The sequence below is a fragment of the Fusarium oxysporum genome, chromosome VI, assembly GCF_013085055.1.
Source record: "Fusarium oxysporum Fo47 chromosome VI, complete sequence".
Classification (NCBI taxonomy): domain Eukaryota; kingdom Fungi; phylum Ascomycota; class Sordariomycetes; order Hypocreales; family Nectriaceae; genus Fusarium; species Fusarium oxysporum.
Genome location: NC_072845.1, coordinates 1,217,572 through 1,239,538, shown reverse-complemented (window position 1 = coordinate 1,239,538; position 21,967 = coordinate 1,217,572). Strand labels below are relative to the sequence as shown.

Here is a 21,967-nt window from a genome sequence, read left to right as displayed (position 1 = left end):
CTTCATTTGCTGTGAATGTTTCAATGTCAATGTAGCTGTCGCCATGTATCTGATGCCCATGGTATGTAATAGTGTTGTAATTATGTATAGTAATGCATCGCTATGATAAAAGTTCATCCTTGCCCAGCAGCTTTGCCATTGGGTCGTTCGTCACCGTCCGTTTCCTCCTATACTCATCCATTTCCTCTTCTGTCACACCATTCATCATTTCTTCTCTTGTCCGCTTGCGCGGCTGCTCTTCCTCTCTGTTCTTCTCTGCCTTCTCCTTTGAAGGCTCCTCTGTCTCCTCTTCATCATCATTGACCAGGTTGGCCCCAGTTCGTTGACGCTCAGCCGCCTCCCATGCCAATTTTCCATCGTCACCAGTACAGTAACTGTTTTTTATGAACGAATGACAGCAAGCGTAGCCCCATTTGAAGCTGGACCACCAGCTTCCCCATACTGAAGTATGATTGTTGATGAGAACATCTTCAGCGTACTTGGATTTGGCCACCTTCTTGGGCGCACCCTTGATCAAACCAGCCTCATCGTACTCAACAAACGTCTCGGATTCGGTGATAGCCATGTTGCGCAAAGCAGCCGGCATAGCCTTCTGATCTCCACCGTACTTCTCGAGCAGTAACTTCTCTCGTTCCGCACGCTTTGCCTCTGCCTCCTCCAGCTCCTTCTTCCGATAAAACTCTCCTGCTGTGGGGTTTGCTTGCAGATGCTGGCTTGTGTTACCAGACTTTTCTTGAGCCTCCCAAGCGTATCGCTGAGCATTCTCGAATGCGCCAGCATCGCCTGAGGATCGCATGAAACCCTCTTCCGCGAATGCATCCGCTGCCTTGTCTGCTGTTGCACCTGCATCGACCAGTGATCGCGTTTTCGGATCGTACTTGGCAGATTCTAGATCGAGGTTCAAAAGATACTTGGCTGTGTCCTCTCGTATTCGCAGTTGTCGTGTTGCTGTGCTCTGATGTTTGCTCATATCATTCTCTTCCGCATACTTGTCGCCTTCTTCTGTCTCTTCATCGGCATTTCCGTCCTTGGTGGCCTGCTTGCGTAGCTCCTCCATCTGGTTGAACTCATCGACCACACTGCGATACTCCTTCGCATCGTATCCATTCCAGCGATCGCGCTTGGCGTCCCATCCCATGTTGACATCTTGAATCACCTCATCGGCCTGAATGTCTTTGCCTGTCCATTTCGCACCCTTGGCTCGTGGCCGACTCAGGCAGTCTTTCTTCTTGTGTGTCATGGCGCCGCAGTTTTCGCAAGCACCTTTGCGGTACTTGGTGGCCGCTGGGCCGGCCTTTCTACCTCGATCATACCATTGAGATTTATCGTTCTTCTCTTCGCGGCGCTGATGCTGGAGGTAATCATTCTCATCGCCTTCTTCGCCGGCGTAGAACGGGCGTTTACTGATGAAGGATGGGATGTAGATGTTCTCTTCCTTCAAAGCGGCACCAGCGCCTCCAGGGCCAGTACTTGGGGGCGGTGGTTTTGCGGGTGCAGTAGGCATGGCGAGTAATATACAGATTTTCCGTCTATTGAAACGTGCGACTTTCACACAACGAGATAAAAAATCAGAACCAAATGTTCAGAAGTCAAAACGGGTGATGCCTACGTCGCAGATCACTGAGCCTAGATCGGAAAGTTGTTTAGATAAGCATTCTTATCAGCACGTGACCGCGCGCGTCTGTAAGAGGCTGGTAGCCATAGCAAAACGCGTCTCATAAGCAGTCGAGGTTACACAAAGACCTTCAGAGTGAATTGAGCTTGTTGAGAATACTTTTTGAGCAATGTTTGGCTCTTCTGCTTAATAAACAGTATTAAGCCCCTGATGGATCCAAACTTCAAAGAATATGGACTTGTTCCGGGTCAGACTCAATTGTATCGATCACTATCAAGCGACACCCTCGCGATATGACCCCCAGCTTCGTAACGACATTCGCCCCTCTCAGATATCCAAGGGACCCAGAGTTCCTGTTGTTCGCGTATTTGGGTCTACTGAAACGGGACAAAAAGTATGCGCCCATATTCACGGCGCATTTCCGTACTTGTACGTGGAATATGAAGGAGGCTTAAGTCCTGATGAAGGTTCGTCGCGTATACTCCAGTAAACATCTGTTGGCACTAAAATATCTAGTCGGTGCTTATATATATCGATTTCATCTGTCCATAGATCATGCGTTAGCAGTCAGCTATCGACGAGATCAGAAAGGTGACAGTGCAAGGTTCGTGGCAAGGATCACTCTTGTCAAGGGTGTCCCCTTCTATGGCTTTCACGTGGGATATCGCTTCTTCTTGAAGATTTACATGTTCAATCCCATTGTCATGACGAGATTGGCGGATCTTCTTCAGCAAGGCGTGATTATGAAGAACAAGTTTCAGCCATACGAAGCACACCTTCAGTACCTTCTTCAATTCATGACAGACTTCAACTTATATGGGTGTGATTATCTAGATGCATCCGTTACTCGGTTTCGATCTCCAGTTCCAGAATATGAACAGGGATCGAGTTCATTGCACAAATGGCACAGTCGATCAATCTCTGTTGATCACATTACCGACGAAACTACGCTTCCTCGAAGTAGCCACTGCTCGATAGAAGTGGATATATGTGTACAGGATATTATCAACCGACACAAGGTCAAGGAAAGGCCTCTCCATCATGGCTTTACGGAAAGAACCAATCCCCTTCCCGGAGACATGAAGCTTGTCTACAGCATGGCTGGACTGTGGAAAGATGAGACGAAGAGACGCAAACGAAAGATGCAAGATCCGACTGAGGGCAGCAGTCCATTTCCACCAGAAGTCCTTGTATCAATGTCAGCCAACGCTCGCGACTCTCAACCGCAAGGCTGGCTTCATGAGGAAGAATTCAGGACTGAGATCCAAAATCTCATCTCTGAAGAGAAGCTCAGTGTTGACCCGGAAGAGCTTACTTTTGAGACGTTTGCAAAGCCGCATCCATACGAAGAGCATGTTAATACTACCTTTGAGTCAGTTGAAGACCTTTTCCCATCGAAACTTGCACCAGCTTTAGGATTGCCCTTCGGTATGGAGGCGGAACAAGATCTGCGAAGCAGTATTGTCGTTGATGAGGGTAAAGTGCGTCAGGTTGGAGAGGCACACAATGACTTCTATCCTGAAGACTCTGATGAAGATGCCATTGCGGCGCTCGTAGCAATAGAGAAGGCTGCCGCAAAAGTTTCTCGCGGACCAACAGACCAACTACCACAAGAGGATCTTGAACTAGCGGCGGCTCTCAACATCAATCCCGACAAATTTGATAAAAAGACATTCTGGAGGTCGGCCCTTGGGGTCTGTCAAAGTGGCCTGGTGACTGGCGAACTTCCTGACCTCCCGGTGAACCAAGAGTTGCTTGATTATGCAGAGGACGAAGGGTTTATCGGACGGACGGAGAAAGCACCGACGCTCACCTCGTCTAATTTGACCCAGCTCAAGCGACCGCTCGATGATCTTCTATCATCCCAGGCATCGAACAAAAGGACAAGACTCAATCAACTGTCCATGGTAGATGAAGATGAAATGGACCTAGTTCCCGTTCCTTCAGCAGACGCCAACAAAAATCTCGCCTCCTCCTTCAGAGGAGCTTCCATTCTTAAAGGTCCTCCATCGCTTAACAAAAACACCGGTTCTGTATTGAAAGGTGCTTCCGGCTCCAACCAAAAGCTAAATTTTCCTACCGTCAAAGATCAGAATGATCCGAACACCAAACTTCGTCTCAGCCAGATGAGCCAGAAGTCTGCTTCTCAGCAGACCGATGATGGCCGTCACACCAAGCATGTTTCGTTTGATCCCAGCGGTTTTCTCCCTGCTGAAGCGGAGTTGCCTCAAATGGCTTTGTCATCTTCCATGAAATCGTCTGGAGGACGTGAAGAAGATGAAAGTCATGAATCGAAAATCCAGAGAGCCATGAGTCGATTCGCCAGCCAGCAAGTATACTTGGTGTCTTCTCTACCCCCTTCTGCAGCCGCTGTGGCTTCCTCTTTGAAACAATACGGGCTTCCTGACGTGATCTATCAAGATGCTTATTACAGCAGGGAGAAGGATGTCCCTGGGCGGATGCGAGAATATGCTGGGAAGGAGTTTCGACTGGAGAGCAACACACTGCCTTTTCTACCCGAATTTGACCCAACAGGGACAGCTCCAGCCAACTACGGGCTCAAATATGAGACTTTTGACAAGACCACTGCAGAACTTCGGTATGAGCGACAGAGGAAGAAGTGCTCGCTGAGAAGTTGGGAGCTTACAAATCCACCGCCTACATATCAAGAAGTCGAGGAGTGGTGGGCAGAAAAGGAACGCAGAGCAAATGCAACGGAAGGGTTCAAAATATCATTGACTCCTAGGCAATATCAATCTCAGATCGATGGACCCACGCCAAAGAACAAGCACGGATTCAAGTACACCCCGGGCAAGAAATCAACCAGCGTCCAGCATGAGATTCAATACATGAGCACCATGAGCTTGGAGGTTCACGTAAATACCAGAGGAAAGTTTGTGCCCAATCCTGAGGAAGATGAAGTTCAGTGTGTGTTCTGGGCGATCAAATCTGATGGAACTGCTTCCGGCAGCCAAGATTCAGCTGGTGTCCAAACAGGTATCCTGCTGTTGTCAAATGACGCCGAGTTTACTCAGCGTATCCAGCGACAGACCAATGCCGAGGTTATTGAAGAAAATTCTGAACTGGATCTCATGGTTCGAATGGTCGAAATCGTAAGGAACCATGATCCCGACATCCTTACCGGTTACGAAGTGCATGGCAGTTCCTGGGGCTACTTGATTGAGAGAGCACGACTGAAGTACGATTACAACCTCTGTGATGAGTTTTCCCGCATGAAGACAGAATCACACGGCAGGTTTGGCAAAGAGAACGATCGTTGGGGTTTCAATACCACATCCACTATTCGGGTTACCGGTCGACACATGGTTAATGTCTGGAGGGCAATGCGAGGAGAACTCAATCTTCTCCAATACACCATGGAGAATGTCGTCTGGCACCTGCTCCATCGAAGAATACCTCATTATTCTTGGCAGTCCTTGACAAATTGGTACAAGGGCGGAAAGCATAGAGAGCTCAACAGGATGTTGAGATACTACCAGAACCGCACAAAGATCGATCTTGAGATTCTCGACGCCAACGAACTGGTTTCGAGAACCAGCGAGCAGGCACGACTTCTGGGCGTGGACTTCTTCTCAGTCTTCTCCCGAGGATCGCAATTCAAGGTAGAGTCGATCATGTTCAGAATTGCCAAACCAGAGAACTTCCTACTTGTTTCACCGAATCGCAAGCAAGTTGGTGGCCAGAACGCTCTGGAATGTCTACCACTTGTCATGGAGCCACAGAGCGCTTTCTATAATAGTCCTCTTCTGGTTCTTGACTTCCAGAGTTTATACCCGAGTGTCATGATCGCTTACAACTACTGTTATTCAACCTTCTTGGGACGAGTCACCGACTGGAGGGGTATGAACAAAATGGGTTTTACTGAGTATAAGCGCCAGAAAGGTCTTCTTGCCCTTCTGGAGGACTATATCAACATTGCTCCAAATGGTATGATGTATGCAAAGACAGAAATCCGCAAGTCACTTTTAGCCAAGATGCTGACTGAGATCCTGGAAACTCGAGTCATGGTGAAGAGTGGCATGAAGCAAGACAAGGATGATAAAACCCTGCAACAGCTTCTAAACAACAGACAGCTTGCTCTCAAACTGCTCGCCAACGTCACTTATGGTTACACTTCAGCGTCATTCTCCGGCCGTATGCCATGCTCCGAGATTGCGGACAGCATTGTACAAACCGGCAGAGAAACTCTTGAACGAGCGATTGCTTATATCCACTCTGTTGAGAAATGGGGCGCCGAAGTCGTCTATGGCGATACTGACAGTCTTTTCATCTATCTGAAGGGCCGAACAAAAGATGAGGCTTTCGATATTGGTAATGAGATTTCCAAGGCAATTACCGAAATGAACCCTCGACCCATCAAACTCAAATTTGAGAAAGTCTATCATCCCTGCGTTCTCCTCGCCAAGAAACGTTATGTCGGTTACAAATATGAGAGCAAAGATCAGGTGAAGCCCGAGTTCGATGCCAAGGGAATCGAGACTGTCCGTCGTGACGGTACACCCGCGGAGCAAAAGATCGAGGAAAAGGCCCTTCGTCTACTGTTCGAGACTGCAGATCTCAGTCAGGTCAAGGATTACTTCCAGAAGCAATGTCAGAAGATCATGCGCAACAATGTTTCGGTACAAGACTTTTGCTTTGCCAAAGAAGTGCGTCTGGGTACATACTCTGACAAAGGTGCACCACCTGCAGGAGCTCTCATCAGCACAAAACGTATGCTTCAAGATGCGCGCGCAGAACCGCAATATGGTGAGAGAGTTCCATACGTTGTTATCACTGGTGCTCCAGGAGCGCGACTCATTGACCGATGCGTTGCGCCCGAGGAGCTTCTGAGTAACCCTCACTGGCAGCTCGATGCCGAATACTATATCTCGAAGAATTTGATTCCTCCTCTGGAGCGTATCTTCAACCTTGTGGGTGCAAACGTACGCCAGTGGTACGATGAGATGCCCAAGGTGCAGCGTATTTACCACGCAACTACGCTCGGTAAGAAGAAGACAACGCTTGAATCCTACATGAAATCCACAAATTGTCTCGTGTGTGGTCTCAAGTTCTCTCAGGAAGACAATGCTCTTTGTCCATCATGCCGCAAGAACGTTCCCTCATCTCTTCTAACACTCCAGACACGACTCACAACCGAGGAACGTCGTCTTCAAGAAGTACTCTCGCTCTGTCGCAGCTGTTCTGGCCTCGGACCTATTGAGGACGTTCAGTGTGATAGCAAGGATTGTCCTGTGTTTTGGACACGCATGAGGCAGGCTAGCAAGACGAAGGGACAGCGCAATGCAAGTCAACCTGTGATACAGTCGTTGGTGGACAGTGTGGAGAAACTGTCATTGGAGTGGTGAGGATGGAGGATTTGTAAGTGATTATGTGTTAATGACGAGGTGGTATTGTGGTTTTGTACATGCATTACGAGGCGTTTGGATGATAGGGTTGAGTTAGATAATGCATGAAGATCATGGGATGCAGGTAACTACCCTGCAGTTTCACTTAGTTTTACTTTTATACACGATATCGACAACGGTTCATCGTTGAACTCGGACCTCATGAGTAAAACTGTGATTACAGAGGCTCCCTCGCACGGTACGGGTGTTGGTGCAATGGCTGTAGAGGGTTATCAGGTATTGCATATCGTATACTGGCTACTTACGTCCCTTGAAAGTCTCATTTAATAGCTAAACAATCCCAATTCAATATTTAGACTTACATGGTTGTTTTGTGACTCAACCCATACTCTATATAACTTGACTGCCACTTCTGCCTTGTTTAATTGTCGGAGCATTTCGACCGTAGATGATGTTGAAATCAGTTCAACATGTATTGGATATCGCGGTCCTGGAGCCGTGATTCCGGCGGAGCGGTTTACCGCATCGCGGCCCCACTTGTGATTCGTCCGAACCTGAAGGGGGCCGATTGAAGATTTTTGGTCAGTCCCATTCTTATTAGACAAAAACAACGGGCGCTTCTTGTCTCAAACAATTATTCATAGATACGAAGGTGCCAAAACTGACTCGATGGAAGCGAATCATGCAGATACGACAATAACATGTGCCTATATCGTCATTTAACCCCTTGTTGAGATCTAACTCGGACCCTCCGGAACTATTAGCTGCTGGTTAGCAAGCCAGGTTCGAAGGGCTTCGAGAGAGACCCCTGCCAACAGTAAGGGACCGAATAGTTCACGATAGCGGCCGCTGATCATCTTGCTGTTATCTGTAGCTTGAATGGCATGCATCAGAGCCTCTCTAGCCTCTCCAGCCAAGGTGAAGGAATCACATGTCTAGAACAGCTACGGATAGAGTTCCCCAACATTAATCTGTGCACTGATCCACAACTAGATCTCAGGTACAGGTACAGGTCAGACAATCACTGACATGTGAAGCAGACCGAGATCGAGAGCAAAGCTTAACGATCTAGATCAGGGACCAACTTGGCCAGCTCAACCTTGCTTGGATGGGTTGGTTTGCGCGGCGCCTCCACATTCCCGAAGCCCAAAGACAGCCAGCCACATGGCATCGCTGACTCTGATAAAACGACCGGAGCAAAATGTGAAAAAAGGAGACGGGGAGGGGCTGACCTGGATGAGACGAGACTAGGGCTTGGCTGGGCTCCAATGCGTTGCCAGCAAACCTCACCTCTCACCTATCTCCTCTGTATGACTCCTTGAGATAGATTGCGCGGTGTGAGGTGTGCCTGTACTGTACGATGCGTTGTACAATGTACAGTATCCGTAAGCTCGGCTCCAATGTGGAGAAAGGAACAAGTCATTTTTGGGGTCGCGTACGGTATTTTGGTTAGCAATTGACCCAAACACGAGTTAGCTGTCAGTGCCTAATCAAGCGCATACATACCTGTTGAGATAGAGCAAAAGGCAAGTAAAAAGGAACATCGATTTGCCACAAGATACAACGTCTAGACCTTAGTAGCTCAGAGCTATTGATTTGAGTTGTAGAGACGTGAGTGTGCCTGAGTGAGGGCTGGCAACATGGCAAAGATTGACCCCAAGACCCAATCAAAAGCTTCTAGATATCAGCCAGCTCCAAGCTAGAACGTTGAAGGGGCCGAACCGCAGTGGAGGTTGCCCTTGCAGTGGAAGACTGGATGCGTTCCGTGTGGTCTGGTGTCTGATGACTGCCAATCATGTAGATCAAGTGGCCAATATCGATGATGATCTGAGGCCAGGATGCGACCTTGACAAGCTTGACAATTCGACAACTGACAGCCAGGCACAGCTTTGAGGGATGCCAAACATGTTTTGAGGAATTCCGTAAGGCTCCAGGTTGTATCAAGCAAATTGTGATGAGGAACAAAGATTGTAGCCGATATCTGACTAACCTCATCTTGCTCCAAAAGGCGCATAAATGGAATCTTTCGAAATTCTATGGGTTCCAACCACAAGGTATCGATATTATGGATGTCGAACATTCCTTCTCCATAGGTACGAAACAGCTATTTGGCTGTAACACTGCCGAAGGATCAATCCATCGAACTAACTAACCCTGTACAAAGGGTCTTCTGAACTCTGTCCGCCTGCATAGAATCAGCAGCCAACCCCATGCTGTGAATCCCCTGCCCCTGTCTGTCTCGCACATCAGCCAAGAGGAGCGTCGAGCATGAATCTCCGAGGGATGGCCGCAGAGAGACCGCCGAAGTCTGCTAGAAACAAGAAAGTGTATCAAAGTCTTGCACTACTGAGGTGGCTTAGTGACTCCATCCATGATATCAAATTGATGTAGATTCCTTGACAACTTTAAACAAATGTTTGTTGATCATATCGTCCGTGTCCCCGTTGTTGATCTTCCCGCCGGTCCGGTCTCTGCCGCAACGCCCCGTCCCTTGGTAACAACAGAAGCAAATTCACATACTAACAGGCGATTTTCGTCGGCTGAGACAGTGGAATGCTTGTAAAACCATATCAGCAGCAATACAGTAGTAATAGCCGTAATATCGCCACGAGCTGCAATCTAACCGACGGAACGCAGCTAATAAGTCGCCTACGGCCGAATCATGGCTTGCTTGTTCTGTGTAAGACCGAAATATGTCTGCAAGACACGGTCCATTTGGGGAAATGCACTCCCGTCTCGGTAGGTCACCGATTCCATTTCCAGCCATTCCAGCTCACGGAGGAGGGAAGGTCAACATTCAGCATCCGATCCAATTCAGCCCAATTGGATATCCATTACAGGGGGTCACACCAGGTGCTTCAGAAGTTCAATGCGCTGCACTACAGGGGGCCCGACGCTGTAAGGCGAGGTGCCAGGCGCCGCCATGACCCATTCCTAGAGGAGACAAGAAAACTTGAGACCTTTATCCTAATAAGTGACAAAAATAAATAATAACACCTCTGCTAAGCTCATACTAAGCTTACCTAAATACTTTTATCATTAAGAGCGAGGTCCTAAGCTTTTTTGCTCTCTGAGGCCATTGGGCCCAATGGTGGCCTGCTACCACGTCTAGCACGTCCACTAGACAGCAACTTATTACCGGCAAGGCGACCCTCCCCACATCTTCCCTGGTCTTTTCGCGGCACGCGCACCTCCTTCCCCTCCCCGGGCAGCAAGAACGGATACTTTTGGGGGGTGGCAGGTACCGACCCGAACTTGGCTTTGGCGCAGGAACGAATCATCAATGTCACCGTCTTTTCTCTAATTTGCTCCTACCTCGTTTTGACTCATTTCCATACCCCATATGAACTTGCCATCTCTCCACCTCCAAATTTATTGCTCCTCTCTCCAATTTCTATCTTATGTCAATTTCGATATCATATAACAACACGCCTTTTTGCGCTACCTGAGCTTATCATCGCACAGCGCAAACAATACGTAGCCCTCCCACTCCCGCTACAACCTTCTTCAAGATAAAGGGTCCTGTGTCTTGCGCTTGGCGGGTCCCATTTGCGTCATACCTAGATCTCGAACTCGCCCAACATCCCTTGAATTAGGTCTCGGATTTGGTCTCATATTCCCTCTCGAGTCAGTAAAAAGGAAAGAGACAATCATAACATAAACCAATTCCTCTCACTTCGCCTTCCTCGACTTTTCCCAACCTCGAATTTGGTTTCATCTCGACGACTTTAACGACCAGGAACGACTTGCATCAGCACCAAGTTTTAGGAAATCGACTAGAACAACTTCAAACGCCCTATGCCTTCCTAACGAAAAATCGATCCCACACTACTCCTCCGATTCATTCCACGCTCCACAGTGACAGACCTTCAGCACGCCTTCCATGATCATGGCTGCGAGGTTCACGCCCGAGGCTTTTCTGCCATCGGGCGCCTACGACTCTGATGTTTTTCTTTCCCTGAATAGCCATCTCCCTTATCGCAATACGTCCAGTATTCCGTCTCCGCCCAACTCGTATCCTCGAGCTGGAACCCTTCGTCATCAATATCCACAACACTATCTAAACCCATGTCAACCGCAAAACCAAGATTATAGCCAGAGTCAATTTCAACGCGGCCGAATACCCCCCGCGAGCACCCTGCCACTTCAGCACAAAGATTCATCTCCTCTCTCACTAGAGTCTTTAAGGGCAGCTCAATCTGTTCCGCCGAGCTATCGACCATTTCCTCAGCAGACCGAATCTTTCGACACTTTCGACGCTCGTCCCGCGACTGTATCTCCCACTCACGGAGGCCCGCCTCCCGTTCCAGAATTCCGCTTTCCGGCATCATCTACAGCTCCTCTACCCAACGTTTCCTCGTCTTCCGGACTCGTTGGTGCATCCCTCTCAAGATCTGTTTCGGCAGACGCAGTGGCTGCCTCTCAATCATCAGTGCACGTGGTTCAACGCCTCGTGCAGCAGAACCAATTGATCCGTGAAGCCTGGGAAGCGGAGCGGAATCATCTCGAAGCTAATCGGCGACGAGCTGAAGAGGTCTATCAAGAAGAGCGGATCATCATGGATGAGGTCCGGGATAGCTGGGAGGCCGAGAAGGAGGGCATGGCCCGAGAAATCGAAGAACTCAAAGAACGCGTCCATCGGCTTGAAGGAGAGAACAGTGCACTCAAGGCTGTCACAGCGCAGAGTATTCAGGTTACGGGCGTGGTATCGCCTCTCGCGAGTCAGCGTGGCGGAAGCGGTGAGGGCTCCATGGACAGTTCCTACTTCCAAGCTCCACCAGGACGACTCGCGTCAAGGGGACAAAATCCGACCATTCCAACTGGTCTGTCCATGTCCGATGCGTCATCTCTTCCACCTGGTCTTGATGGAGCATCTCGTCGACCTCACTATTTCCAGTCAAGCAGCGCTCGAGTATCTCCCACAACACAGCCCGAATCATCACCTTTTATCCCCCTCGACCCCAGGATGCAGACACAGAACCCAGTGGCCAAGGACTTCCTATCGTCCCCTACAGAGGACGTTGCCACTCCTATTCCAGTCATTGATGTTCAAGAAATCGACCCTAAGTTGGAAGGTATCCCACTCAAGGCCACTGCGGTCCAGAAGCCCACATTCGCCGCCGGCGCATCTCCCCCCGAAAACCCGGCATCCCCTGTAGCATCCCCTCCTGGTCCCGTCGCTCGAAGCCCAGAGCAGTCTCGACGCCCCACGAATGCCCGGGCCTCTTCCAAGGAATATACGTTGCAAGCTCTCTCTGCTGTCGAGTCTCGACGGCTAACAATGCATGCTGGCCATACACCCAATCATTCCCTGTCATTGTTCCCTAAAGTCAATCCGACTGACCCAGGTTCCATCATTGGCGAGGCCGCCACGCCTACCGTTGAGTCTGTCATCAATCTGGATGCAGCTGTGGTCGCGGAAGAGGAGAAGAATGACAGCCTATCGGTACCTGTGCAATCTGATAGGCGCGATTCCAAGGTGTCTTTTATATCTGTTACAGAAGAGCTTGACCCAAACGCACCAGATCTCATGATGGAACCTAGTGGCGGCGACAAAGCTCTCAAGGGACCACTGATGTTAAGAAACATGCCAGCCAAAGATGAGCTCTTTTTTGAAAAATTGCACGAAGCACTGGAGCCTATAAGCCAAGGACAAAATGCTCTCCCGGCTGTGATGCAAGGTCATGGGCTAGGATCTATTGCTGGTCCATCTGGCTCCAATGCTCCCACGCATATGTCTAAACAGGCCGGTCCAGTCGGCGGGGATGGATCTGCTGACGCCCAGCGAGATGCCGATGATAGTGACGGCGAAGGCAGTGGCAAGGCTATTGAAATTGACGTTCCTCTAAAGTTGAAGAGCACGTCCAACTTTGGTGCCCCTTTTGGTGCCATGTAGGACGGCATCCTTGGAGCCACAAGTTATCGAGCTTGCAGCTCGAGCTTGTGCAACCAGGTTCCACCGTCGTCGCCGCAAGATTCGGAGCGTTCTCAAGCATCCCCTTGACGTCTTACTCACGATGATGAAATGTTTTCGCGTTGAATGCCTATTGAGCGGTCTTGAACGCACGTCACGATTTATATGTCTGTCGAATTTGCGAACTGTCTTTTCACCTCGGGTTGAGTTTTCAATCAGGTTCAACGGCAAGCGAGCGCACAAGCGGTTTTATGGGACAAGGGATAAAAAAAGGATGCACATTTATAGAACAGGAGTATAGGGGGACTGGTTATTATACCTTTTGCGTTTTGTTTTATTGGGAATCGCGGATTCTACAACATTATTGTCGCAATAGCGGTAAACAGTGACGCGTTTATGAGCTTATGACAGGAAGGCAGGCTCACTTGGAATTGTTTTATGCAAGTTGGAACATTGGTGGAGGTCTGTGTTTGAATACCCTGAATGATAGGAAGTCAGTGTCGGAATCGGATGAAGGACTTGGGCGAAAATGGGAAAATGGGAGTTGTCTGGAGCAAGGCTTCATCTTCCGGGTTTCGTGGAACAACATGAAGGTCTGGGTCGTAACAAAGGGAGTTGAGGATACATTCACCAGTAGATATTAAGGAAATCGCCTGTGGGCAATAAGGCATTCTTTTTTCATCGGTTCGGTATCTCTGCTGTGACTTGTTTTTCACAATCTTCCTTGATGGCCCCTTTTGTTCAAAGGCTCGACCAATGTTCCTATCTTCTCTGAGTCATGACATACATAGTACCGCGTGTCAAGTTGTATATCATCAAAACATTAAAAGGGTGACAGTCATCAGGCTGACACATTCAAGTAAGTAGGCATACTGTAGATACCGTTCCGTGTATTCATGCTGGAAGTAAAAAAATCTACACTGTCTGAATACAGTCGCTACCATAGAAGATCTTAACAATCGAACACCGTCAACGCCTATTCTCCCGATATAGTGATTCCCAATCCATACTTTCTTGACCATCTGTATCTCTTGACCACAAATCTAATCTTGGTCATTGTTTCGCCTGATTAGACACCCATGGTGAAATCGTGCTCGATACCAGGTGTCACACTGGCCATGAACTAGAAATAAGGTTAGGAAATGGAGAACAATTCCACGCAACATGGATAGACGCACCTTGAGGAACACAACTAGGTACTGATCCACTCGGATAGCAACCTCTTGATCATCGATCTCGGTCTCCTGGACCTCCTCCCACTCATCCTTGTCCGCTGCTTCCTGAGCACCCTTAACATCCAACTTTCCAATCTCATCTACCAGACCTTCCATGCCAGAGGGTGTCTGGCTGTTACCGGCACGAAGCTTCTCACGACGCAGGCGAAGAGCGGCGTCGGCACGGTCGAGTAGTGTCTTCATGACTGAGGCGTGCTTGCAAGGATGTACTGAAGCCATCTTGATGTTGTTGGCGAAGAAGGGGAAGTCCTCAAGTGTCACTGTCTTGTCCTTGTAGTCACCGACAATGTCCTCTGTCATGTCGTTAGGGGGGAGCGGCTGGCCGCTGGCAAGATAGCCTGAGAGATACAGACGGGGTGTTCGGTAGTAGGGGGAGTACATGATGTAGAGAGTGTATGTACGGTGAGCGCTGCTAGTTGTTAGTAATCTTCCTGAAACGCAAACTGTGTTGCATACCTGTTCTTGGAATCGGCGCTAGAATCACGGATGATAGCCTCATCATCGTCTTCATCCTCCATGTCTGGGATCTCATCATCATCCTCGACAACCTCTCGATCACCGACATTTCCGGAATCATCCACCGTCCTCACCTCCTTGACCTTCAGCGGCTGGGAACTAGCCAGACCACCGGTCCTCAGCCAACCATCCTCGTCGTCGCCAGTAGCGCCCTTGAAGTCGTCGCCATCGTTCACAAGAGCTTCCTCATGGCCTGCATCACCCGCAAAGTCGTCGTTTAGGCGTCGGTGGCAGGGAACGTTGCGTGTCACGAGGAACTGCTTTCCGGGAGGAAGATGGCTCACTCTCTGCTCAGGAGAGTCGGCATCGCCCCAAGACCAGGTCGGGAACTTGTACACAAGGTAGTCGCCCGCAGCGAGGAACTCTTCTGGTGTGATTTGACCGGTCTGGCGGAAGGTTGACTTGTGAGAGACGGGTGTATAACGATCCCGTAGGGTGTTGACTGTGGAGTAGATGTAATTCATGATGGCTTCGTTTCGTCTCGGTTCGCTCGTTCGATAGATATGATGTCTGTTGATGTTCAAGAAGTCGGAAAGATAAGCTTGTCGTAGAGTAGACTCAGGCGCTGTATCGCTGAAAGGATGCGGGGTTGAGATTCTGTATAAGCTTGGTGGGGATACAAAGAAGTCAAAGTTCAAAAGAATAAAAAAAGTCTTTGGAATACTTTGTCGTTTCTCCGTCACGTCTGCCTGAAAAGAGAGGGAGAATGACTGATAAAGAAAGACAAATATGTTGAGCTGCCTGAGTAATAGACTTCACTGGTGAGGCGATCACATGGAGGTGCATGCCTGGACCCCTCATTGGCCGTGACGTGGGGGACAGCCACTCAGAGTTGGGGGAGCTCGACTGAAGCGGGTACGGAGCTGGGCTTATCTTATCAGCATGCACGTCATCTTCCAGAAGCTTTGCTCACGTGTATACCATGAGCCTCTCCTAGGAAGATGAGAGTAAGTCTGGTGCTTGGATCACAAGGACAAGAGAAGCAGAATTAGCCATGGTCAGTAAATTTGTATAAAGTGATCAAGTGCTCCATTCGGGATATCGTGGTATCTTTTCTTCTTCAAAACGGTTTTTTTAGAAATACATGTCTAAGCCCAAGCCCAAGCCCAGCCCAATGCTCATGGCTCCTCTTCGGCCTCTTCCTCTTCCTTCTTCTTCTTGTCTTCGCGTTCTTTCTTTTTCTCTAATAACTTCTTCAGCTTCTTGGCTGAATTGAATACGCCGTTTGTGCCAGCTCCACATGATGCGCACGTTGGGTCCTTTCTGTATCTCTTGAGAGCGCATGGCTCACAAAAGTAGTGTCCGCACCTCGTCTGAATAGGTTCCCTATAAGGCCCCTCGCAGATGATACATGCGAAAGGAATCTTCTCCAACATAGCAATCTCTGCCTCGTCTTCCGCCTTCTCCTCCTTTTTGTCGCGGTTAGCGCTCGCGATGATGGTACCTCCTAGGTTCTTCTTCCCCCTGGTAACTTCTTCCCATTCTTTATCAAGCTGCCAGCCTTGCTTTACGTCCGTTCTATCGTGTAAGTAGATGCAAGAATCGCCAAAGCCGCAGTGGCCGGTCTTTTTGTAATCTTTGCAGATATCTGGCTTGAAGTCCATGATGGTGATGGTGCGAACATTTGAGGAGGCCTTGACGGGACCCTTCGCTCTGCTGGGTGCATCGGGGTTCTTTTGGATGAAAGTCGTCTGTTTTGCGAGTCCTTTATATGTTCCATCTGGTTGTGAATCCTTTGTAGCAGTTCTTGTTGAGCCTAGGAGGTTCTTTGCTGATAGCGCATCCTGAGAGTCTTCATCGTACCAGTTGCTGTGTTTTGTCGCGTCATTGGTACTTGTGATGGGTACATTGCGGTCTGCTGTATAAACCGTCGCTTGAAGATCCGTCTTCCCTGTTGCCAAGTCTTTTGAGGATGCTGTGACGGTGACAGTCTTCTTGCGCCGCTTAACGCGCTGTCCCGACTCGTCTTCTGATGATGAATAGTCGCTATCGTCACTATCGGCGGGAGGTGGCGTCGCGGGTCGTTTTCGCAGGTTTGCTTTGCCCTTTGCGCCTCGCTTCTTGAATACTGGGGCAGACGCTTGTGGTTCTGTTGTTGAATCGGCCATCTTTGTGGTTCTTGGTGGTCAATTTAGAAGTGACGGGTGTGGGTTTTAAATGCGACCGTTGCAGATTGGAAATCAAACTTTCTTGACTACCTACAAGATGGAGGGATCTAGAAATGATCATGTGACTGCGCGTAGCGTTGGTGTCAGAGTCGGGAGCCAGTCAAATATGAATAATGACATTTGGCAATTGTCAGGTATTTCTTCTTGACCTTGATATGATGTCTCCGTCAGACCTCAATTATCGCATTTTCTTTCCATGACGCTGTTTTGGCGGGAAAAGAATCCATCCGCGTTGAGACTAGATCCTATCCATCCGTGGGCCACCATCCAGAATGCACGTACCCCATATCGTTCAGTATCACGAGAATATGATCTATCAATCGTTAGTGGTACCTCAAATTGGCACTCTTCTTTTGTCGTAGGCCTCGATGTGTTCTCTTGCATATATAAATCTCTCTCGTCGGCTGCCCTTGGGCATTTTCGAATTACCATAAATTCAGGAACGCCTCCCATAATACACAAACGCCATATATATCGCCTCTTGGCATCATCCAGGATGACCATCTCGCCATGATCCGATAAACAAATGCTCGACAAGGATAATTGGATCTCCTTTATCATGAGTGTGTTCTTGAGGCAGCCATCCAAAGCTATCCTTTGGCAGGACAAGGACATCACCAATCAATCGAGGCTCTTCAAGTCTATCTAGTTCATCTCCGGTATGTTCCACACCTGTGGACTCCTTGAAGTAGTCCATGAGAACTTTTGTGAAAGCAAAGGGTCCAGTAGTGGACATGACATCTTCGAAAGAAACTGCCTCCCCGGGCTGTTTGGACTCAAGAAGTTTCTTGAGATCCTCTGCCACTTGGTTCACAAGCGTCTTGATGCCAGGATGGTTTGGCTTGGCCAACACCGAATATTGGCATAACTGCACAGAGTATGAGGAGCCAGGCCAGATGGGCTGTTTGTGGTGGTCATTCTCTATTCCAACGACCAGATTTACTGAGCCCTGAAACTGTTTCGGGATCCATCTTGATACTGGCTGATGGGGAAATACGTCGATATCAGCCCATACACCACCCTCGCGCAGCAGTATCAGATATCTCAAGAAATCGGCCTTTAGAATTGGGTCCTGCAGGCTTGTGAAGACGTCTGAAATGTTGGCATCAAATCTATCGCGAACATAGGCGTCATTGTTGGCGTCAGTAATGCGCTCGTACCGCCAATCTGGATTGACTGCACGCCATTGATGTGGAAAGCCAACTGTTCGATCAGTCGGATTCTCTGAGTCATCTTTCCAACTTTGCCATATCTTGTGTGGAAAAGGCTCCTGTTGCAGAGTGGCGGGAGCCGTAGGCAATGCGTCTTGTTCAGGCAGCCTACTTGCTATTATGTGCATTAGCAAACAATCCAGGCTGAGGGTTTGCGAACAACTAACGTCTTATCCTGCCGCTATATGCGTAGTTGACAGTCAAAAAGATGACGATCACGGCGGCTATCGACGCAGTGTAGACATACTTTCGGTGCGCAAAAGCCGGTGACAACATCGTGGCCAGACTGACTTCAATGAGTTGAAGGGAGTTGAAGCGACATAATGCGATCAGCTTCGGGCAGAATTACAATAAGACAATTTCAGCCCTGTCGCCATTAACCGCGGCGATGGATGGACTCCTGAATCGGTGTGGGGCCGAGTCTCCGGCCGTATCGGGATACAGTGTCGTACAGCCAATTATCAATCCTCTTTTACCGCCCGGTATAGGAAACCATTTAACCACAACTGTCTTCAACCAACACACCAGTGAGTTCACGATATGGTCTCATGTGGAATCTACAACCAACACAACTTCAGCCCTCGTTAGAGATGTCCCCAAAATCAAGCGATGGTCGGGACAATTCCTTGGGACGATAACTGCTGGCTCAGCCAGCGAGCGTCTATTTCTGTACAGCACATGGTTCTTAGACCAACGGGTTCGTGCAGCTTCTCATACACTCCCTGGAACTGCCAAGGTTGGTGCAACCAACAGTTCCAAAGACAAATTGTCGCATGAGTCTAATCTCTGGTCTGTTGGGTCGCTCTTCAGCTTTCTCTCCGTCCTTTCTACTCAGCTTTCCCTCGAAACTCTGTACTTCTTTTTCCTACATAGTACACACTCTTCTCTATACTATTGTGCAAGTTAATTATCAAGATGAAAAGGCCCATCCTTTCTCTTCTGTTTCTTTCCTTCTCACAATTGTGTTTCGCCGCCAACGAGTGTTACTATCCCAATGGCCTCGAAGCCGAAGACCATCCTTGTGATCCCAATGCAAAGCAGAGCGTCTGTTGCTCTGGAGGCCTAGGAACAGTATGTCTATCGAACAAATTATGCATAGGGGGCAATGGAAATACCGTGCGAGGTTCATGTACGGATAAGAATTGGGAATCGCCCGAGTGTGCAATGTTCTGCCTGGGTTGGTGACGATCATACAAAAGATATCGCACAGTTATACTTACTCTTTCCAGGCGCTGACACAGGAGGGACTGACCTAATATCATGCTCCAACATTACAGGCAGTGACACATCTTATTGTTGTGACCACAATACCAACTGTTGCAACAGTGGCGTCGGCAGATTCAATGTACTCCCATCTGACCCCGAAGTTTGGGCGACATGGAACCGAAAGGCGACTCGATATGACGTTGTTGGTACAATGTTTAGTGGCCAGTCCACGACCGAAACCGCATCGACAACAACGGACGTCACATCTTCTACGGCATCTGCTTCTTTCACCACGACAAGCGACGCATCCATACCGTCCAGTTCTGTGCCGGATACACGAGAGCCATCCGAAACACCCGCAGGGCTTTCCACCGGTGCAAAGGCAGGAATCGGGGCTGGTGTTAGTGTCGGAGCTATCATGGCTGTGGCTGTTATATATCTATTTTGGAAGATGCGCAGAAACGAAAAAGCTGCCAAGCAGGGCGAACAGCAACCACCTTTGAATAACAACCCGATGACGGATGCTTGGCAACAATGTCAGTACGTGTATGCTTCGAAAGGGTATCAATATCAGCCTCAATCTCCACAAGAGCTATCTGGAACTCCGTTGCAGGGCTATAATGGGCCGGCTGAGTTGCCAGCACATAACTGACGTCCATGGATTTTGTTGCCTCATGTCCAGGGTGATGGGAGTTCCGACTGGGCCCATGTATACAGCATTAGATTACGCTTGAAGCATTAAATATGTAGCATAATATCATTAGAGTTAACATTGACGATATTCCTGGCAGAGCATATTGAGATTGATGATTCACCTAGTGCTTTGCAGGGTGTGCAAAGAGGAAGTGAATTTCAGGTTATCTATCTCAACTTCAACCTAGGGAATATTGCATGATCGTCCATCAAGCAAAATGTGCGTCCTGTATGTAAGTAGGGTCTTTGCACAGACCTTGAGTTTCTAACACTTAGACCCTGACTTTCACACGAAGTCATGGACAGCCTCACTGAGGGCAAGTATGTACCTAACCAGGCATGGGAAACCCTGTGACCAAGGGGCATGTTTTTACCCAAAGCTATTGTACCATTCGTAGTCTCTCTGGGAGCCTGAATGGATTGTGTGATTCTATGTGCTGATATGTTCGACGATCATGTCGAAGTTGCTACCCTGTATCCACGCATTTGAAGCTCAGAAAATCTAACGTCACTCCTTGAACTGAAGATTAAACCGAACCGAGGCAGACGAATTGGTTTATGCCTAAGTACTGGGACTTATCGCCGTTTGGCTACTACGTAGTTGCTTATATGATAACAACTGCCGCAGTGTTCGTTGATGCCTTCGTTTGACGTAACAGATGCTACCTCAACACATTGTCACAGAAACATAAATGACACGTAGAGTTCTCACTCGCTCCATTGCCCAACAATGGCCTCTCTTACATCAGAAACCCCTTTCTCCCGCAGGATACATGAACTAAGGTATGATTCACCAGCAGAGGCCATCGTCAAAGCAGTGCATGGAAGCGATATTGAGATGTGAGGCTTAGTTCTGACGTGTCTGTAGAGGAGTTGCCCACAGAGCTGCAATTGGCCAAGACGCCAAACGATAGCTTAAAACCAATGCATGTCGTAGACTCGTATCAACCAAACGGAGCTGAGAATTGCATAGACAGAATGATCCAATGCAGGCAAACGAAAACCTTCTTTTGGTTTCTGCTATTTTATTTTTGGACACGGTCTGGATCGATCGCGGGCAGCTCCAAATCCAGATCTGGTCAAGCAAGCATCACATCACATCACATCTCATCTGTTGGGAAAAGCAACCGACAGAGGGCAAAAGTGAAAGCCTGCAAGGCCAATAAGTTACTCAATCGTCTCCGCTAACTAACAAGGTTTGGTAGCTAAGCGTAATTGGCCGAGGAGAGACCCTGGTCAAGGACAACCTTGGCAGTGAAATGAGATGAATGAGGGTATTTATGCGGACTGTTGGAGAAATCTGGGCGCTCATTGGATTTTCGGTTTGTGCGCATCTTGCTGATGATGTGATGACGGCATGTGATACCAGATAATCAATTCCTGGTGGTGGTTGGTGATGGTGTCGTGTTGTTGACTTTTTGGAGGTAACCAAAAGTCAATATCACGAATCGCGCCATGTTGTTTGTTTGTTTTCAACCATTCTAGGCTACTCTCCTCGAACTTCACGACCGCTACTGCATGCACATGCAGGCTAATCATGCCCTACCCATTACTATCGTTTGCATAAACCCCGCAGCCTTGCTCCAGATGACACCTCGAGAGTAGCAATGCATCTTGAGCTCATTGCTGCAGAGACATGTTGAGTAAACAAGGAAAATGCCTACAATTGAGTTCCAACACCGGATGATCACTGAAGATTTTGGCTCGTGCTGATGAGTTGGCAGCTCTGCTAGCGGCATTGAATTCTTCGATGGACGGGCTGGAAGCTCAGTCTTTGACGTGAGGCGTTTGCCTAACGGCGACTAAAGAAAGCGTGGCAGCTCTTTTACGATGATGAAAAGCCCTGATGAACGCCTCAAGTCGAGACTACTGGCCTATCATAGCTGGTGTTGAAGTTTCCAAACCGCATGCAGAGTGCAAATGTTTATATCGATATCGAAACATACTGTACATTGGCTGGTTGTGGAAGCAGATGGTCTTTTCATTTGTCCACTCACGCTTGACAGCAAGAGAATAAAGCTGGGATGAGCATAGCGGGTAGCC

The 21,967-nt window shown here is 48.7% G+C and overlaps 7 protein-coding genes across 7 annotated transcripts; 3 read left to right on the top strand and 4 right to left on the bottom strand.

Moving 5' to 3' along the window:
• Window positions 1-66: 66 nt before the first annotated feature.
• FOBCDRAFT_225390 (Pre-mRNA splicing Prp18-interacting factor-domain-containing protein) lies at window positions 67-1,605 on the bottom strand. The gene has a single exon (XM_031187049.3). The coding sequence runs from the start codon at window positions 1,502-1,504 to the stop codon at window positions 101-103; it is 1,404 nt and encodes a 467-aa protein (XP_031038184.2). The 5' UTR covers window positions 1,505-1,605; the 3' UTR covers window positions 67-100.
• Window positions 1,606-1,847: 242 nt separating this feature from the next.
• On the top strand, window positions 1,848-6,981 carry FOBCDRAFT_294448 (uncharacterized protein; the record flags this gene model as incomplete). The annotated part of the gene is made up of 2 exons (XM_031187050.2): window positions 1,848-2,082; window positions 2,132-6,981. 2 exons carry the CDS (start codon window positions 1,848-1,850, stop codon window positions 6,979-6,981), a joined length of 5,085 nt encoding a protein of 1,694 aa, XP_031038185.2.
• Window positions 6,982-10,681: 3,700 nt separating this feature from the next.
• On the top strand, window positions 10,682-13,088 carry FOBCDRAFT_40279 (uncharacterized protein). Its single transcript, XM_031187051.3, has one exon. It carries the CDS (start codon window positions 10,865-10,867, stop codon window positions 12,875-12,877), a length of 2,013 nt encoding a protein of 670 aa, XP_031038186.3. The 5' UTR covers window positions 10,682-10,864; the 3' UTR covers window positions 12,878-13,088.
• A 667-nt stretch (window positions 13,089-13,755) lies between these two features.
• Window positions 13,756-15,443, bottom strand: FOBCDRAFT_225385 (autophagocytosis associated protein). The gene is made up of 3 exons (XM_059609688.1): window positions 14,587-15,443; window positions 14,074-14,539; window positions 13,756-14,018 (listed from the first exon to the last, which is right to left on the bottom strand). Exons 1-3 carry the CDS (start codon window positions 15,108-15,110, stop codon window positions 13,965-13,967), a joined length of 1,044 nt encoding a protein of 347 aa, XP_059465106.1. The 5' UTR covers window positions 15,111-15,443; the 3' UTR covers window positions 13,756-13,964.
• Window positions 15,444-15,652: 209 nt separating this feature from the next.
• FOBCDRAFT_225384 (U2-type spliceosomal complex subunit CWC24) lies at window positions 15,653-16,811 on the bottom strand. The gene has a single exon (XM_031187054.3). It carries the CDS (start codon window positions 16,752-16,754, stop codon window positions 15,765-15,767), a length of 990 nt encoding a protein of 329 aa, XP_031038189.2. The 5' UTR covers window positions 16,755-16,811; the 3' UTR covers window positions 15,653-15,764.
• On the bottom strand, window positions 16,812-18,471 carry FOBCDRAFT_261726 (nucleotide-diphospho-sugar transferase). The gene is made up of 2 exons (XM_031187055.3): window positions 18,193-18,471; window positions 16,812-18,140 (listed from the first exon to the last, which is right to left on the bottom strand). The coding sequence occupies exons 1-2, from the start codon at window positions 18,299-18,301 to the stop codon at window positions 17,302-17,304; spliced, it is 948 nt and encodes a 315-aa protein (XP_031038190.2). The 5' UTR covers window positions 18,302-18,471; the 3' UTR covers window positions 16,812-17,301.
• Window positions 18,455-20,012, top strand: FOBCDRAFT_163112 (uncharacterized protein). The gene is made up of 2 exons (XM_031187056.3): window positions 18,455-19,202; window positions 19,255-20,012. The coding sequence occupies exons 1-2, from the start codon at window positions 18,941-18,943 to the stop codon at window positions 19,881-19,883; spliced, it is 891 nt and encodes a 296-aa protein (XP_031038191.2). The 5' UTR covers window positions 18,455-18,940; the 3' UTR covers window positions 19,884-20,012.
• The last annotated feature ends 1,955 nt before the right edge of the window (window positions 20,013-21,967 follow it).